Source organism: Chlorella variabilis (genome assembly GCF_000147415.1).
Source record: "Chlorella variabilis unplaced genomic scaffold CHLNCscaffold_3, whole genome shotgun sequence".
Taxonomy (NCBI): domain Eukaryota; kingdom Viridiplantae; phylum Chlorophyta; class Trebouxiophyceae; order Chlorellales; family Chlorellaceae; genus Chlorella; species Chlorella variabilis.
In genome coordinates, this window is record NW_005435085.1 from 619,018 (window position 1) to 637,184 (window position 18,167).

The window sequence follows — 18,167 nt, forward strand, 5'->3', positions numbered from 1 at the left end:
AGTGCGGCTGCCGCTGGCCAGCAGCGGCCCAGCTCCTCGCGCAGCACTGGCTTGAGCTCCGCACGCATTACCTCGAATTCAGTGGGGATGGACTTTTACCAGCGCAGCTTGCGCCTCCACTCTCCCACGCTGGCTGGCAGCTTTGAATGCTGGCAGCTGAAGTTTGGCACGTGCTCGCCTGCCTCGGGTGGCAGCAAGCGCGGCTTCACCACCAGCACCTTCAGCACCTCAGCCAGGGGCATGACCTGGCCTGCACGGAACAGGGCGCCGGCAGTGGTGCGAGGAACACTCGTAGCGGTGGCAGCGGAGGGCAGGGGGCGGCGGGCAGCAGGGGCATCGGCAGCAGTTTGTGACAGCCAGGCGAGCAGTCCGACAACTCCCAAGAGGCAGCGAGGGCCCAACCAGCAGCACCCCCTCCCACCCACCGATGGCAAGAGAGTTGAGCTGCTCCTGGTCGGCCTCGGGTAGGTCCTCGGGCGGGGGCGACACCACCTCCGCCACCAGCTGGATGAACTGAGTGGCGACCGGCGGGCGGCCACCCCAGCTCTCACTCACCAGGGCCTGCAACGTGGCCAGCTGCTGCAGCAGCAGGGGCGAACCAGGGGCAGGGCGCCAAGAAGTGAGATGCACGAGCAGGCCAGGCAGCCTGGGGAAGACGAGGCATTTCGTTTGTCCTGCCATGCCCAGCAGCAGCATCGCAGCTACCGCAGTTCCAGCAGCAGCAGCTGCTCACTGGGATGTCCTGCGCCATGCTGTTGAGCGTCAGGCCGCCCAAGCACATGGCAGCCTCTAGTCCCACAGTTGCAGGGTTGATTGCCAAGCCCGCCAGCTCCAGCAGTTGCTTGGGGCTTGCTGCACAGAATGCAATGCACAGCAGGGAGCAGGCAGGACACAGGGAGGTTGTGTGCAAGGCAGGCAGGCCAGTGTGTGTGATGATGTGGGTTTGCAGCAGCACCCAGCACCAGCATCCACTGATCCCAAGCCACCTCCAGCAGCACCATCAAGCCACTCATCACGCTGAAGTGTGGCATGCGGGTGGCTGACGCGACTGAGCCGCCGGCTTGCCGGCCCGAACAGAGCCAGCAGCATGATGCAGCATCACAACACGAATGCATGGCTGTTGCACCGGTGGCAGCACCCACCCACCACTCTTCAGCTTGGCCGGCATGTCCTGGGTCTTGCTGAAGTCCACGGCAGCAGGCAGGTCCAGCCAGGCATTAACGCTGCGTGCGGTCTGGGTGTAGGCCTCGGGGCTCAAAGCGCTCCTGGCGGCTGGAGAGGCGGGGCTCTGCAAGGCAGCATGTGGGGTGGCAGAAGGTGAGCAGGGGCAGGGGCAGGACAAACCACATCGTATGTATGGGGTGGGCCTGCGCAGTGCTGTTGCCCGCGGTCAGCCTCTTCACACCTGCCGCCCCTCTTCTTGCAGAACAACACACGCACCAGTCCAGTTCACCAACACCACACACCTGCTCCAGCGCGCCTTGCACCAGCTGCAAGCCGGCTGGCAGCGTGTGCCTCAGCAGGCGGTTGTTGGCCCCACCCGGCTTGCCCTTCTCTGCCTTCAGCAGGTTGGCCAGGGTGGTCAGGGAGGAGGCGGAGATGTCGACCTTGTTGCCTGCCGAGGTGGGAGAGGCAGTGACCATGCAGCAGCAATGGCAGCAGCAGGGAGGGCGAAGCAAGGTGCCGATGCATTGGGGCCTGCCAACTCACCGAGGCAAGGCAGCAGTGGCATGACGAAGCGTCGGTGCTTGCTGCCGCGTGGGACTGGGCGTGCTCACTCTTCCGGGCCGCCCGCGCCAGCAGGTCGGCACTAGAGTGCAGGCAGGTGCCAGCTATGTGCAGCGCCAGGCTGCCCAGCATGCCGCAGAGGGCCCAATGTTCCAGCTGCACCTCGTGGGCAAGAGGGGTGGTGCGAGAGGAGGGTGCCGGGTGTCATGCAGACTGGCGCCTGCGCCCGGCTGGTGCCCTCACACAGTGCCGCTGCTCTCTGCGCACCAGGGCCCATGTTGCACGGCAGCCGGGAGCAGCTGTTCCACCCACCAGCAGCTGCAGAGGCCTGCCGGCGCCGAATGCCAGCTGGAAGGACGCCGCCACCAGCTGCCTGCACACATCCTCCAGGTCGGGCTGGCCGCACAGTGGTGCATCAGCCTGCTCCAGCAGATCCTCGGCACGGCTGGCCTGCAGCAGCCAGGGGAAGAGGCAGGCGGGGGCTGCTGGGATGCCTCCACAGAATGCATGGCTGACCTGAGCACCGCACCGGGCCGCCCAAACGCATGGCAGGGCCCGCACAGGGACCTCCCACCCACCGAGTCGGACAGGCTGGGTAGCAGCTTGGCCAGCACCTAGATCCGCGCTGCCGCCAGCACAGGCTTCACCTCCTCCGCGCCCGCAGTCAGGCTCTGCAGGCGCGGCAAGCGGGCAAGGGGGGATGGCAGCCATCCGGCGGCTCGTCAGCTGGCAGGAGCCCCCGGCTGCCATGCCAAGGGGCTGCCCGCTCGGCGCTGCTGTGCGCCGCCACGCCAGCCAGCGCCATGCCCCCACCTCATGCGTGGCGATCAGCGCCTCTTGCGCCATGGCGACGCTGTTGCGCATCTCCACCAGACCAGCCACCTTGTGGCCAGGCACCACGCCCATCGTGGCCTCCTTGCCCACCGCCACCCACAGGCGGCCTGCCACCGCCGAGCAGCGCTCCAGCACCTCAACGCTGGAGTCAGTAGCGTGCACCACCACATCGTAAACGTGCTGAGGCATGGGGGTAGGGGTGAGGGGTTGGGGGCAAGGATAGGTGGCAGGGGGAGGTGAAGGTGGACAGGCAGGATGGGACAGAGGGGGCGGGCACCTGCCACCCCGGTGCACCATGTGGAGCTCAGGGTCTGCTGGGACTTCTGCGGCAGGGCCTGCTCCTGGCACAGGCGCCGCCTGCCCCGCCCTGCTCACCTGCGCCTCCAGGGACAGGGTGCCGCCCTCAGCCACCAGGCCGCTCAGCAGCGGGATGCCGTCGCCAGGCTGCAGGAGCCAGAGCACAGCGCATGTGGAGGACGGCAGCATTAGGGCACTAGGAGGGCAGGCTGGCATGCCGTGCCGGCTCCCTCCCAGGTTGCAAGTGGTGTGGTGCAGAACAGGTAAGCAGCCATGGTTCGTGGTGGCACCTTGTAGCTGCTGCTGCATCTGGCTGCCGCAGCTGAAGCGGCCTCTGCTAGCTCGCTGAACACCTTGTCCAACTCCTCCTTGGCCTGCACAGTGCAGCAGGCGCGGCAGCGGGTAGGAGCTGTGAGAAGGCGTGCAGGCCAAGCGGTGGGACCCTGCGCAGCGCTGCACTGCACAACCCGCAGCGGAACAGCGTGTGTGCGGAGCCGGCGCACCGCATGGCGTGCCAGGCTATTGGAAAACAGCGAGCGTGATGCGGCGGCGGGCAGCTGCCCCCGCCGCGCTGTCGCCTGCTGCACACCGCAGGGCCCCGCCCACCTTGGCCTCCTCATCCTGGCTTCGCATTTGCTCCAGCAGCGGCTTCTCAGCGTGAGGAGAGGCGTGCCCCTTTTCGAAAGCTGCAGATGCAGCCGTCTGCAACCAAGGAGAAGGCAGGCAGAGCAGACAGGCGCTGGGACCAGCGCCAGGGGTGCCAAAAGCTGCCCTCCCAATGGGCCAGGGCTCTGCGTGCCTCTGGTGCCTTGCCTGAGCGAAGCAGAGCCGTGGGCCTTTGGGTTGAGTGAGGCGCTGCGCCCCACAAGGTGGGGCTCCAGAAGCGGAGAGATGGAGGGAGGGGCTCTCGGCGAGGGGGTGCAGACGCCTGGCGTTCCTCTTCATGTGGCCAGCTCCCGTCCTTTCCTCCCTTGCATTCTTTTTCAGTGCTCATTACACAAATTTGGCAAGCAGGGCAGTCTTCAGTAACAGGGTATCAAGTAGGAGATGAAGGGGCACGGGGGAGGGAGGTTGCAAGCAGCGCGCGAATCACAGCGCCCCGCTGCCGGTGTTGATCGTCACCGCGCCCGACTGGCTGCCAGCCGCGTGCGCCGAGCCGGTGCCGCTGGCCGCCACGGTGCCGGGCACGGAGGTGGCCTGGCCGGTGAGCAGGGCCAGGACGGAGGCCCAGTCCCCGCCCGCCGCCGCCAGCAGGTCGGCCACCTGGGTGGCGGTGGGCGTGCGGGCCAGCAGGCTGCCGTTCACCTGCGGGCAAGATGGGCAGGTCAGTGAAGGTGGGAGGCAGGAGGGAAAGGAGGCTGGCAGGCTTGGCAACAGCTGCACCACCACTTCCTGGCACCCGCACCTGAGCGCCCGTGGTGGTGGCAGAGGCGACGCCCGCGGTGTTGGCTGTCACCGAGCCACCGCCCAGGCTGGCAGCTCCGGCTTGCAGGCTGCCGGTGGCGGTGTGGCCTGGCGTGCTGGCCTGCAGCTGGGTGGAGGAGGTGCCGGTGGCGGGGGTGCCAGGGTTGCCGGTGGCCTGCGGGGCCAGGGAAGGGTCGGGAGAAGCGGAGTGTTAGGCAGGGCAAGTGTCACTCCATGTGGCGCTCCTGCCCACCATCCCCTGGGCACAGCCCCACCTGGCCGGTGGAGAAGCCTCCCACAACGGCGGTGTTGGGGGCGGTGATGGAGGTGAGGGCAGAGGTGGAGGAGGCGTCCGTGCCGCTGGAGGTGCCGGAGGTCTGTCCCGCCGTGGCGCTGCCGCCGCTGGAGCCCTGCAGGGAGGCGGTGGTGGCGGCGCCGCCGTCTGCCTTCTGAGCGGTGGACAGGGCGGTGCCGATGCACATGCCCGAGGCGGTGTCGCAGGCGGAGATGGTGTTGACGTGCGCGCTGTCGCCGCTGGCAGTGCCTGATGCCTCCTGCTGCTGCAGCAGGCGGCGGCGACGGTCTGCAGCCAGGGCGGAGGTGAGCAGGGAAGGGTGAGAGGAAGGTGGCCTCTGGTGGGCCGGGGGGCCTCCCTCGTCCCTCCCCAGCGCCTCACCGCTCAGCTGGAAGGTGGGGGCGCTCTGCAGGGCATGCAGGGCCTCGGCCAGGGTGGTGACGTCGACGCGCGAGCCGGCGGTGCCTGCGGCAGATGCAGAGGCGGGGGCGGAGGCGGAGGAGGCGCCCGGCGTAAAGATGGCAGAGGTGAGGAGCTCGGCCAGGGCCTGCGTGGTGTGGCAGGGGAGGGAAGCAGGGTGTGAGAGACCAGGGGCAGCGCCATGCATCTGGGGGCACAGCATCCCCAAGCACGGCAGGAGCCATGCCACCCACCCCACCTGCGCCAGGGCGCCGGTGCCGATGGCGCTGCCATCGGCGATGGAGGTGGCGGTGGGGGTGCGGGACTCGGAGTGGCCGGTGGCCTGCAGGGAGGTGAGACCGGTGGGTGAAGGGGAGGTGATGCAAGGGAACCGGTGGCAGGGCAGACCCTCGCCACACAGCAGCACCCACCTGAGCGCCAGAGGTGCCAGCCTGTGCCACGCCAGCCGCGTCGCTCAGCACGGCGCCGCCGACGGTCGAGGAGGCATGGGAGCCGATGTTGGAGGCAGCGGTGCCGCCGCCGGCGGTGGCGGCCAGCAGGGTGGTGAGGGTGTCGGCGGTGGCAGCGGTGCCGGCAGGGGCGGACGCCTGGGCGTTGGTGAAGCCTCCCACAGCGACAGAGGTGGGGTTGGCCAGGGCAGTGAGGGCCTGCGGGGCAGGGGGCAGAGGGGCGGGCTCAGGGTGGCATTCACCGGCGGTCAAACACAGCACCCAACCACCCAGCCGCCCGCAACCACCCGCCTACCGAGGTGGAAGTGGCGGTGTGGCCCGCAGCAGAGCCCTGGGTGGTCCCGGCAGCCAGGCTGCCGCCGCTGCCCGCAGCCACAGCCCCGCGCGTGGAAACGCTCCCATCAGTGGCGGTGCCGGTGGCGTGGGCGGTGCCCAGCTCGGTGCCTGCAGTTGAAGGGCAGGGCAAGGCACATCTGAGGGCGGGCAGCTGCGGCGTACGGGAGCAGATCAACAAAGGGAGCAGATTAGCAAGCCGCCTGTCCTGGTCAACAAAGGCAGTCAGCCCCTTGCCGCTCACCCGCCCCCGCGGCGGCGACGCTCTGGGCCGAGACGGCGGCGCTGGTGCCGGTGGCAGAGCCCTGGGCGGCAGACGTGACCAGCAGCCTCCTGCAGGGGGGGCGAGGGCAAGAAGAGCGAGCCTTGTTCAAACCAGAGCAGCTGCAACAGCCGCAGGGCGACACAGCGTCCGAGGAGGGCACCTGGGCGGACCTGGGCAACAAGAACGCCCTGGGGGCTCACCTTGCAGAGGCAGGGCTGCGGGCGAGCAGCAGCAGCAGGATGAGCAGCAGGGGCAGGGCGAGTGGGCCGTGGCGGGCCATCCTTGCTGTTTCTTTTGAGTGGTGAAGGCCGTGAAGCGAAGGAGGAGGCAGGGAATGGTGCGGAGGACGCGCAGTCAACGCGTTTTCAATACTCCAAATCCTGTTGTGCTTTCCTGCCGTTGTTCTTTCTTAACCGCCAGCTGTCTGCCTGCGTAATGCCTGAGGGCATCCTAGCTCCCCCGCGAGCATGCAAACGAGTGGAGCATTGTCATAGGATGACTGATTGTTGGCTTGCAAGCCGATGTGCAGAGCTTTGGTCGCTGGCGGCGCCCTGCCATCCGCCCGCTCGTGGACCCCCTCTCAACCACGTGATCAAAGGCCATGCCACTGCTGAGCCTTTAAGTGACTGTGTTCTTGACATCAGGGGCTAAGCAGGTGTTGTGTGTTGTGTGATGTGTGGGTGCTGGTCTCCCGGCAGCGGCAAGCGGGGGCGTGGGTTCCGGATCGGTGGTCGGATTCGGTCCGGCTCCCATGCGCCGCTGGCATCTGAAACTCATGAATGTGCAGTTGAAGTGAGTATTACAGCCCGGTGCTCACTGAATCTGTACAGCAGTACCGTTCAATGTGAACAAAATCGTGGCTTCACGTACAGGCATAACGAACAGGGAGTAGAGCGCATGCGGCGGGGGCGGGCATCGGTGCGTCAAGTAAGGGGCGCCTCGAGCGTCAAGGCCGTCCAAACCGTCACAGCGACGGGTCCTTGATGACCTGCGGCTGGAAGTCGTGGCGCACGTACCGCCCCAGCTGCTCCGCGTACATGTCGTAGCGCGCCGTCATGCGGAACCCCCACTTGTCCCGGATCTGCTGGCACAGGTTGAGGTCCAGGTCGGCCACCAGCAGGCCATCCTTGTTGCGCGCCAGCGAGGGCGTGCGCGAGGCGTCGGGCGCCGCAAAGTAGCTGCTGCCGTAGAAGTGGCCAAAGTCCTGCGGCAGGGCCCCTCGGCGCGGCTGTAAGCTTTGGCGGAAGGGGCAGGCAGGGGTTTGGACCAGCGACATTGGCCAACCAAGTGCGGCTCGCCGCCCCCCCCACCTTGTGCGCGGGCTTGCCGTCGCCGCTGGTGAAGGCGTTGGGGAAGGTCTCGGTGCCCACGCGGTTGATGGCGCCCACGTAGTAGCTGCGGGGCGGGCAGGGAGGCAGGGTGGCGAGCAGGCAGGCACCACGGCGGGCGGCGGCAGCGGCATGCTGCACCACTCCAATGCCACATGTCCCGAGCCTGCCCTGCACTCCTGGCTGTCATGCCCAGCTGGCTGCCTCGCAGACCTGCACCAGCCACATCCACGGCTGCGCGCTTCACGGGCCGCGCCCGCCCACCTGTTGGCGATGGCGGCGTTGCGCGCCTCCACAGGCCACATCGGCTCGCTGAGCTCCCCCACCGTGGCCGAGGGGTTGAACACAACCTCGGCGCCGTTGAGCCCAAAACCCTGCCAGTTCATGGGGTGGTGCCTGCAGCATGCAGGGGTGGCGGGCGGGAGCTGGGTGAGTCAGCACCCAGCACCAGCAGGAGCAGGCATGCAATGGTCGGTGGCCGCAGCCTGGTGGCTCATCCCTGCCTGCGGGGCGGGCGCCCGCTCGCTCACCTGCCGTAGCAGATGTTGACCCCAATCTTGCCAAACGCCGTCTCAAACACCGGGTGCCCCGTGTTGCCCTCCTGCAGGCCGGCGGGGCGTGGGACGGCATGCAGCCAAGGTTTTGAAGCAGTGGCACCTGATCAGCATCAGCATCAGCAACCCACCACCCACCACCAGAAGCCACCCACCATGTAGTAGGTGGACTCGTTGAAGTCGCCCACGCGCGGGATGTGGTTCTTGCGGTGCTTGCCAATGACGTTGCCGTTGTTGCCCACCACCACGGCGGTGTTCCAGATCGTGTCCCCGTGCGCCTCGTCCCGCTCCAGGATGGGGTTCACAATCACCTGCCAGCGGGTGGCAGGGCAGGCGTGGGAAGCTGGTGACAGCCGCAGGCATCTGCTGCGGCCCATGAGCAAGGGGCCAAGCCTGCGCTGCGCTTCAGCAATGTCAGGCTGCAAAAGGCCAGGCAGCGCCGCGCACCATGCCGTGCTTGCGCGCCAGCTCCCGGCACAGCCGCGTGGAGGGCCCCGCCTCTGCCGACTCCGCAAACTCAGTCCACTGCTTCTCGCGGGTGCAAAAGGCAAAGGGCATGTGCCAGGCCTCCTGCAGGCACAGCACCTGCACCCCCGCTGCCCCTGCCGCGTCCACAATCTGCCGCACGCGGTCGTGGATGGCCTGCAGCGGGCAAGGCATGCGGCTGCATGTCGTGCGCCGCGCAGGCACCGTGGCGTTCTGGCGCACAGCTGCCTGCTGCTGCCGCCGCACTGCAGGCCCCTTGTTCGCCGTCCCGCCCGCACCGCGCCCCAGCCCATGCTCACCTGGCGCTGCTCCACAAAGGGCGCGGTGGTGGGCGCGTGGATGCTGTTCTGCACCAGGCCCACCCGCACGACGCGTGGCGGCCGCAGCTGCTCAGGCGCCGCCTGGAAGCGGTAGGCCTGCAGGTCGTAGCTGGCTGCCGCCGCCGAGGCTGCCAGCTCGGGGCCCAGCGAGACGGCCGCCACCGGCTTGCCGCAGTTCCAGCCGTACATCACGCGCCGCACATGGGCCAGCTTGTCGGCGGGGACGTACTCCTGCAGCGATGCAGGGCAGCAGGGGTGGCGGTGAGGCACAGGCAGCCGAGAACTGCAGCGAGCCGCCCGCTCCTGCCGCCAGTGGTGGGGACCCCGCCCGCCCTCAACCCCATCCCGCGGGGGCGCAAATTGCGCCGGTGTTCAGGTGCAAAATCATCCTACACCGCAGGAGGTGCACTTGAGCAGCAAGCGATCCAGGGCTCACACCTCGAGCAGCCTGTCAACCGACTCAAAGCCTCCCAGACTGCCATCGTCGACAGATCCCTTGGGTTGTGCTGCAGAGACGCCGTTGGCCTCTTGTGAAGCAGACATAGCGCTCGTGCCCTAGCGCGCAAGAAGGGGACAGGAATGTGGGACGGAACCGCTGCTGCCTCGGCGGGTATAAATCACTGATGAGGCCTGCATTCTGGGAGTCTGAGCGGAGGTGGTGGGCCACGTGGCAAAAACGCCTCCCCCCTAAATAGCAATCGAGACATGCCCAGACGTGTACCAAGCCTCATAAATTCATCGGACAGTCCCTGGGGGCCGCTGCTTGAGGTGAACTGGCAGGGCGACATGGCGGGGCTGCACAGGGCTTCTGCACCCCTGCACAGCGCCGGCGCATGGCTTTGCGTCGCAGCATTGACGCTGCTGCTGGCTGGGTGTGCCAGGTGAGCCGCCCGCTGCCGCCTCCCGCCCCTGCCGCCACCGCTTTCTGCAACTGCCGTGCATTCCATCGTCTATGCCTCTGCGCCTCCAGGTGTCAAGGCAGCAGTTTAAACGATGGCGACTGGCAGACGCTCATCCACGAGCCCGGCTACTGCGCCACCCACGGCATCTGCGGCCGCCGTGCCGACGGCGACCCGCTCAGCTGCCCCAGCAACACCCCCGCGCAGCCCCTCAACGCCACCGCGCTGCAGAAGCTGCAGGCGGTCTGTCCGCAGCTAGCTGCGGAGGTGGGGGGCACCGACTACTGCTGCACCGAGGAGCAGCTGGACCAGCTGCAGGCGCAGGTGCGGGGCGGTGTCGACGCCTTGCTCGGCGCTCATCGCGCTGCCATCAGCCGACTTGGCTAGCCACCTTCTCTTTACTACACCTCGCAGGGCACGCATGGTTCCCCTGTTGGCCTTCGCATATCCCTCCCCCAGCTGCCCTGTCACATTCCTCTGCCTGCCCCCTGCCTGCTGCCTGGCGCAGATCCAGGTGGCGTCCATCTTCCTGGTTGGCTGCCCCGCCTGCAACCACAACTTCAAGCACTTCTTCTGCCTCCTCACCTGCTCGCCAGACCAGGCCACCTTCGCAAACGTGACGGCGGTGCAGCCCGCGGCAGACACCGGCGCCACCGCCATCGCAGAGGCAGACTACTTTGTGGCAGGTGTGTGTATGGTGTGTGTGTGCGCGTGTATGTGTGTGTGTGTGTGTGACTCGCAGATGGGGGAGGGATGATTGCCGATTGGTCGGCGTGCTGCGCGTGCTGTTGCTGGGCAGGGAGTGCAGGCCAGTCGTGAGGCGCCTCGCCTGCATAGACTGCCGCCGATCGCTTGTCCAACACCCCTCGTCCACCTGGCCGCCTGCCTGCAGCCTCCTTTGGCGCCCGCTTCTTCGCCAGCTGCAAGGATGTGGTGTACCCGGTGATGAACCAGAGGGCCATGAACTTTGTGGGCGGGTGAGGCGGGGGGCGGACGGCGGGGTGGCGGGGTGGGGTAAGGGTTGGCTGGTGAACCGGCCAGGTGGCTTGCCGGGATGGGCTTGCTGGCAACACAACTGTTGCACTGTTGTAAAGAGGAACACGTCTGAAACCGCCTGCCGATGCATCCTGCCCGCGCAGCGGCGCGCGCAACTTCCAGGAGTGGTTTGACTTCATCGGCCTGGTCAAGGACAAGCGCTTCCCTCCCACGGGCGCCCCCTACCAAATGGACTTCCCCCCCGGGGAGCAGGCGCCAGGTGGGCGGTGCTGGGCTGGCTGGGTGCCCCGCCGGCATGGAATGCAGCGTGGCCGGCGAGCGCCTGCCGCACCCGAGCTGTTTTGACCCCATGGCATCGACCCTCGTTGTGCTTCGCAGAAAACATGACGGCTCTGGATGGATTCATCCCGTCGTGCGGCGAGGGCGCGCTGGCCTGCTCCTGCGGCGACTGCCCCTCGGCGCCCGGCTGCGAGCCGCCGCCGCAGCCGCCGCCGCCCGAGCCGGCCGGCTGTCCCGCGCTGGGCACCTCCTGGCTGACCTGTCGCGACCTGTCACTGGCTGCTCTCTACCTGGGCCTGCTGGCCTGCCTGCCGCTGGTGGTGCGCCTGTCCAAGGACCAGCTGGCGCAGAGTCGCGAGTGGCGGCGCTCGCAGGCAGCCATGGCGGCGGCCGCGCCAGGCGGCGCTGCCGCAGGCAACGGCAGCGAGCCGCTGCTGGGAGGAGCCGGCGGCAGCTCCGCTGAAATAGAGGAGGACGGGGGCGGAGGCAGGGAGGAGGAGGAGCCGGAGGAGCTGATTCAGTGGCCCGCTGCGGAGCAGCTGCTGCGCCGCTGGTTCTACCGCCTGGGCCGCTGCTGCGCGCGGCGCCCCGCCCTGGTGCTGGCCGCCAGCCTGCTGCTGGTGGGGGCCTGCGCCCTGGGCCTCACGCGCCTCAGGTGGGAGCAGGGTGAGGGGTGGTGTGGTGGCGCCGGGCATGGTGCTGCCGCTGAGCCTGTGCAGCCATGCCCACGCCGATGGCGACTTGCTGCTGGCTGCCGTGCCCCGCTGACACTCCCATGCTGTGCGTGCTGTGGTTCAGGGTGATGACCGACCCTCAAGAGCTGTGGGTGGGGCCCGGCTCGCAGGCGGCGCAGGAGAAGGCGGCATACGAGGTGCGCGGCGCGGTGGGCTGGGGCAGGCGGCGGAAGCGGGAACCGAGGCAGGCGCTGGTGTTGCCGAGATGCTCAACATCTGCCCTTCTACGCAACAAACACCCCTTGGGCATGTGCCTGCCGTGCAGGCTGCCTTTGGCCCCTTCTATCGCATCACCCAGCTCATCCTCAGCACCACCCCAGCCGCCAACTCCTCCACAGCCACACCCTCGGGCCTGCCTGCCATCGTGACGGGTGCGTGCTGGGTGGGGGTGCGGGGCATGGGCTCAGAACGCATGCATCAGCCCATTCTCTTGGTGCAGCCCGATCCAAGGAGGTCCCGTTCCTCCCCGCCTTTCCCACCCCTCCTGCAGATGAGCACATCCGCCTGCTGTTTGACATGCAAGACGAGATAGACGCCCTGTCAGCCAGCTACGACGCCCCCGGCAGCGCCGGTGACGGCGGCGGCGGCGGCAGCTGGAACGTCACCCTGGCTGACGTGTGCCTGGCGCCGCTGGGGTCCGCCTGCGCCACGCAGAGCGTGCTGCAGTACTGGGGCATGAGCCGGGACGTGTTTGAGCACGGTGAGACCTTCCTCCAGGCTGCCCTCTGCATGCAGTCGTGCCCCGCCAAGGTGCGGCACTGTGTGCGGGCGGTGGTTGCCTGGCTTCATCGTTGCGTCTCCACCTGCAGGCCCTCCCGCCATGCCTGTGCGTATCACTCCCGAGTTTTGCTTCACACACTGGACCACACAGGTTGGTATGTGTGAGTGTGGCGGTGGGCCTGCCCCAGCCGCAGCGCAGCGCCGCAGCGGTTGCAAGCCGCGCAGCGCTGGCACACGCCCTGCTTGCCTGCTGGCATGGCCTCCCCTCTCGGCCACCGCTGCTGCCCCCTCCCCTGCCGGCCCCGCAGTGCCGCAGCGCGCTGGGCGGCCCCACCGACCCGCACCTGGTACTGGGCGGCTTCCCCACAGATGCCGCCACCTTCCGCAACTACACCGCGGATGCCACCGCCTTTGTGGTCACCTTCCCCATAGATTCACACGCCGCAAACAGGTGGGCGGATGGGGGCGGTGGTATGGGATCAGCAGAGGTAGGAAGGCAGGCAGGCGGGCAGGCGGAGGCGAAGCCGGCCAGCCACACAGGCCTGTGCATTTCTTTGTTTTCGCGGCACCCCAGCCGGCTGGTCGTGCTGCGGAGAGCCCCCCCTGCCCCGTGCCTGCTTTGCCTGCCCGCAGGGGCGCGGCGCTGGCCTGGGAGGCGGCCTTTGTGGAGCTGGCATCCGGCCTGCTCAGCGAGATGGCTGAGGGGGTGGGCCTGCGCCTGTCCTTCTCCACAGAGCGCTCGGTGCAGGATGAGCTGGCACGGGAGAGCGGCTCAGGTGCAGAGCTTGGGCGGGGCCCGGCCCAAGCAGCTCATGACATGGGCGGGCCCTGCCGGGGCTCGGTGCCGGGGCTCCGCTGTCATTGCTGTTGGTCCATATCAAGCTTACAGGGCAACCTTGGGTGTGGCACGCACGACAGGCTGGGATGGCTGTGCTTGCCCACGCACCCACTGCCCTCCCTCCCTGCCACCCACCGCTCCCGCAGACGCCCCCACCGTGCTCCTGTCCTATCTCGTCATGCTGCTGTACATTGCCGTGGCGCTGGGGCGCTTCCCGCGGGGCGCCGACTGGCGCGACGTGCTGGTGCACAGCAGGCACGACACGCGCAGCATGCACAGCACAGCACAGCACGCAGGGCAGGCGGCAGCATCTCCCCTCGCCCTTGGAGCCGCGGATGCCCGTGCAGCCCGTCCTGCCTCTGTGCCTGCAACCCTGGGACGAGAGCCCGCCCTGCCTGCTGCCCTGCCTCCCCTGCAGGGCCGCGCTGGGGCTGGGCGGCGTGCTCATCGTGGCCGCCTCTGTGGTCGGCTCTCTGGGCCTGTGCAGCTGGGCGGGCATGAGCGCCACCCTGATCATCATGGAGGTCATACCCTTCCTGGTGCTGGCAGGTGAGCGGGCTGCTGGGTGTGTGGGCAGGCGTGGGCAGGCATGGAAGAGAGTTGGTAGGAGCGGCGCCAGTGATGGGCCTGGGAGGGTGTTTTATACGTCTGTTGTAACGCGCACTCCCTCCCTCCCTCCCTCCCTCCCTCCCTCCCACAGTGGGCGTGGACAACATGTTCATCCTGGCTGCCGCGCTGCAGCGGCAGCCAGAGACGCACCCGCTGCCGCACAGGCTGGGCCTGGCGCTGGCGGCCGTGGGGCCCAGCATCACCCTGGCAGGCCAGTGGGCGGGGCGGGCCGGAGGGCTGGGCTTTGGTGGGCGGGGAGGGGGGACAGCGCTCATGAGAGCGGGGCGCTCTTCCTGTTTGCTTTGTGCGGGCAGTTGCAGTGCGGTTGCTCACCCCCAAACCCACCCCCGTTTGCCTCCCCGCAGCATCCTGCGAGGTGGTGGCCTTTGCCCTGGGAGGCCTCACCTCCATGCCCGCCCTGCGCAACTTCTCCAGTGCGCGCCGCCCGGCTGCTGCTGCCGCCTTGCTGCCGCTGCTCGCTCCCGCTCTCCCGCTGTGCGCGTGTGTGCTCTCCCTCCCCGCCCTCCTGATAGCTGCCTACACACCTGGGGAGCAGCCTGTTTGGGGGTGTAAGGGCAAAATTAAATGAACGGCCCTGCCAGCGCTACACCTCCCGCCATCTGCGTCTCCCGCGTGCAGTCTGCGCCTCGCTGGCGGTCCTGCTGGACTACCTGCTCCAGGTCACCGCCTTTGTGGCGCTGCTGGCACTGGATGCCAGGCGGCTGGAGCAGGGGCGCTACGACTGCATGCCATGGGTCAGGTGGGGCAGGGGGGGGCAGGCGCTGTGGAGCTGGCGCTGTAGGATTGGGGCTATGGGACCGGGAGCTTTCATCATGATGTCATGATTGACCGGCAAGCCAAGGCCTCCATGCGTACCCTTTCCCCTGTCCTCCTGTCCTCTTGACCCGTGCTCATGCTGGCGCGCCACCCCCAGCAGGGCCCGGGGCCAGCCGCTGTACGAGAGCGAGTACGAGGAGCTGTACGGCGGCGGCGGCGGCGGTGGCGGTGCCCCGCGCAGTGGCAGCAGCGGCGACGGCAGCGCGGGGCTCCAGGTGGCGGCCGTGGAGGCTGCCATGGCTGACATCGAGGATGAGGTGGGGGCGGAGTATGGGCATGCCTACGGCGGCGCACACCCGGGTGGGCAGCGGGCACACGCTCGTGGCTTGGGATGGGGCGCCGCGGCGGGCTGCTGTATGTGTGTGGCCTGTGTGGGGCCTGGTCGTGCTGAACTGGGCTGCCTGCGCCTGCTGGCTGGAGCTGATTGACGTGCCGCCTTCTTACGCTGCCTGCGCCCTGCAGAAGACGACACGCGCTACGTGGGCGTGTCGTCTGCGCTGCGCTCCTACATGCGCCGTGTGCACGCGCCGCTGCTGGCCCGCCCCGCTGTCAAGGCGGCGGTGCTGGCGCTGTTTGGCGGCATGTTCCTCCTGTCCTGCGCGCTGCTGCCGCGCCTGGAGAGGTGGGCCCAGTTGAAGCTCAACACCCTTCTCCCTGCTTTTAAACTGGTGCCCAGCCGCTTGGCCGAGCGCCAGCCTGCAACACGCCGGCCTGCCCCGCCCCCGCCCCTGCGTCGTCAGTTCACATTGGTGCCTGGGGTGCCTGGGGTGCCTGGGGGTGCAGGGGCCTGGACCAGAGCGTAGCGCTGCCGCGAGACTCTTACCTGCAACGCTACTATGCAGACGTGTTTGACTGCCTCAGGCACGCACAGCTGGGGCGGCGTGCGGGCAGAGCGGTGGGGCGGATCGGTGCTGGTGGGCCCCACAGGCAGCTGCTGGGTCGCCGATGTGGATTGCTGGCATGCCGTGTGTTACCCCTGCCTGCCTGTGGTCCGCTGGCGCAGGGTGGGCCCTCCCGTCATGTTTGTGGTGCAAGGGCTGAATGTGAGCGAGGGCGCGCCGGATGTGGGGCGCGTCTGCTCCGTGGCCGGCTGCGACCCAGACTCGCTCCTCAACCAGGCAAGCCGGCGCAGCCAGCCAGCCAAGCAGCCTACCTGCCCAGCCTGCCAGTGTCGGCGCGGTGCTGCTCCTGCATGCTGGCCCTGGCAGCAGCAGCAGCACAGGAGGAGCTCAGTCGCCCCGCCCTCTGTGTCGTGCTGCGCAGGTGGCGCAGGCGGCGCGTGCCCCCTGGTCTTCCTGGCTGGCCACCCCGGCAGCCTCCTGGCTCGACGACTTCCTGACCTGGGCCTCGCCAGAGATACCGCAGGCAAGCAGTGGCAGGGCGTCAGGCCAGCATATCCATTGCAGCACGCCTGACATGCTGTGCTTGATTGTGACAACTGCCCCGCCGGCTGCTACGCGTTTTCAGCGTCACCGGCACGCGCCAGCTGCTTGCGCCTCCTCACCGTGCTGCAGTGCTGCCGCCAGGACGCAAACGGCACGCGCTGCCCGCCGCCCGACCAGCCGCCCTGCTCCGACTCGCCCGATGCCTGCGCCGACTGCACGGCATGCTTTGCGCCCTCAGACCTGCCGGGGGGGCGGCCCGACCTGCAGCAGTTCCAGGTGGGGTGTGGGGTGTGTGCCACAGCGTGCTGCCCTGGCTGTTGCCTGCCTGCTTTGCATTGGCCCTGGCAGGCACAGCCTCCATCCATCCTCCGCTCGCACCACTGCCACGCCGCAGGACAAGCTGCCCTGGTTCCTGGACTCGCTGCCCTCGGCTGCCTGCGCCAAGGGCGGCGCCGGCGCCTACACAGACGCCATCCAGGCCCGTCGCCGCCACCTGCACCCATATGCCTGCCGCAGGAGCAGCAGCATCGGCAGCAAGCCCGCATACGTACTATGGAATGCTGTGTGCATGTCCCCACCCCCACCCCCCGTGCCCCACCACCACCCACCTGTGCAGATGGATGCGGGTGACCCCACGGGGGTGGCGGGGCTGGGGTCCGAGGGCGTGGTGGCCGCCTCCTCCTTCCGAGCCAACTACGTCACGCTGTCCCGCCAGGCAGACTTCATCGCCGCGCTGGAGGCAAGCAGGCACCTGCGCAGCCGGCATACTGCCGGCGGCAAACTGCGGGCGGGATGCCTCCCTCCTGCACTGCGCCCTGCTCCTCCCCACCCCTCCCACCAATCCGACCCTCCCTGTCCCCCTGCCTCCCTGCCTCCCTGCCATGCAGGCTGTGCGCGCCTTCACCGCGTCTGCCTCGGAGCGGCTGGGCCTGCGCCTGCTTCCCTACTCGGTCTTCCACATCTTCTTCGAGCAGTACCTCACCATCGGCGGCGAGGCGCTCACGCTGCTGGGCTCGGGTGCGCGCGCCGACGGCGGCGGCCTGGCGTGCGGTTGCCGCACAGCACTGCCGCAACTCGGCCACCCTTCGCAGCCCTCCCAAGGCATACCCCATCACACCCCACCACACCCGCCACCACGCATGCTCACGCAGCTCACACGCCCACACCCGCACATGCCCCGCCGCCCATGCGCCCCCTGCAGCCTGCGTGGCCATCTTCCTCATCTGCCTGGCCGCCACGGGCAGCCCCTGGAGCGCCACCCTGATCGTACTCACGCTGTGCATGCTGCTGGTGGATGTCATGGGCTTCATGGTGCTGGCAGGCATACAGCTCAATGCGGGTGCGGCGCAGCCTGCGACGGGCTGGCACGGACTGGCACTGGCAGCGCCTGGGCAGCGAGAGGGAGGGGGCAGGGGCCTGCAGCCTGCGCAGGCTGGGGCCCGTCCTGCGGCCTTAGTTGCAGGGGGATGCCTCGCCGCGCGCCGTGCGGCATCTCTTGCTCCTGACCCGCCCCCTGCCCCCGCTCCTGCGCCTCCTCCCGCCTCTGTAGTGTCCCTGGTGAATCTGGTGATGTCTCTGGGGATAGGCGTGGAGTTCTGCGCGCACCTGGTGCACGCCTTCCTGGAGGAGAAGGGCGGCAGCGAGGAGCGGGCGGCGGCGGCGGTGGGCGACGTCGGCGCCGCCGTGCTCTCCGGCATCACGCTCACGAAGGTCACAGGTGAGAGGCTGGGGGCCCGCGTGGGTGTGCCTGGGCGTGCCTGGGGAGCAGGGGGCCTGCTGCCTGCCGCCGCCGCCGCCGCTGGCAGCAGGCGCTTTGCTGCCAGGCATGGCCAGCGGTCCCTGACAGCCCCGGCCCACCCACGCCTCGCCCCACCCCTGCCTGCAGGCGTGTGCGTGCTGGCCTTCTCCCGCACCCGCATCTTCGATGTCTACTACTTCCGCATGTATGCCGCGCTGGTGGTGCTGGGGGCGGCGCACGGCCTCGTCCTGCTGCCCGTCCTTCTGGCCGCGTTTGGGCCCGAGGAGCTGGAGGTGAGGCGGCGGTGTGGTGGGGTGTGCTGGTGGGTGGGCGGCTGGTGCCTGTTGGTGGTTCTGATGCAAGGCGGAGGGCCAAGCGCTTGGCGCTGAGGCAGATCTGCTCCAGTCAGTGGAGGCAGG

The 18,167-nt window shown here is 68.5% G+C and overlaps 3 protein-coding genes across 3 annotated transcripts; 1 reads left to right on the plus strand and 2 right to left on the minus strand.

Annotated features, from left to right (window-relative positions):
- Positions 1–228: 228 nt before the first annotated feature.
- CHLNCDRAFT_50234 (hypothetical protein) lies at positions 229–6,305 on the minus strand (the record flags this gene model as incomplete). The annotated part of the gene is made up of 21 exons (XM_005850796.1): positions 229–250; positions 422–579; positions 734–852; positions 1,147–1,288; positions 1,467–1,615; positions 1,779–1,890; positions 2,041–2,178; positions 2,376–2,399; positions 2,542–2,742; positions 2,938–3,006; positions 3,150–3,233; positions 3,466–3,561; positions 3,982–4,164; positions 4,265–4,438; positions 4,539–4,846; positions 4,940–5,105; positions 5,217–5,300; positions 5,389–5,625; positions 5,723–5,871; positions 6,005–6,093; positions 6,226–6,305. 21 exons carry the CDS (start codon positions 6,303–6,305, stop codon positions 229–231), a joined length of 2,784 nt encoding a protein of 927 aa, XP_005850858.1.
- Positions 6,306–6,806: 501 nt separating this feature from the next.
- Positions 6,807–8,914, minus strand: CHLNCDRAFT_34065 (hypothetical protein). The gene is made up of 7 exons (XM_005850797.1): positions 8,693–8,914; positions 8,355–8,549; positions 8,063–8,218; positions 7,884–7,954; positions 7,618–7,749; positions 7,336–7,420; positions 6,807–7,229 (listed from the first exon to the last, which is right to left on the minus strand). Exons 1-7 carry the CDS (start codon positions 8,900–8,902, stop codon positions 6,990–6,992), a joined length of 1,089 nt encoding a protein of 362 aa, XP_005850859.1. The 5' UTR covers positions 8,903–8,914; the 3' UTR covers positions 6,807–6,989.
- An 824-nt stretch (positions 8,915–9,738) lies between these two features.
- Positions 9,739–17,630, plus strand: CHLNCDRAFT_6284 (hypothetical protein; the record flags this gene model as incomplete). The annotated part of the gene is made up of 24 exons (XM_005850503.1): positions 9,739–9,936; positions 10,121–10,298; positions 10,505–10,589; positions 10,752–10,867; positions 10,987–11,542; positions 11,686–11,758; positions 11,887–11,992; positions 12,112–12,383; positions 12,650–12,792; positions 12,975–13,117; positions 13,326–13,423; positions 13,563–13,728; positions 13,880–14,035; positions 14,154–14,222; positions 14,428–14,586; positions 15,091–15,247; positions 15,409–15,471; positions 15,629–15,795; positions 15,941–16,007; positions 16,112–16,286; positions 16,405–16,557; positions 16,898–17,027; positions 17,212–17,349; positions 17,560–17,630. Coding segments are annotated over 24 exons (3,639 nt in total), but the record flags the coding sequence as incomplete, so codon positions are not given.
- Between the last annotated feature and the right edge of the window lie 537 nt (positions 17,631–18,167).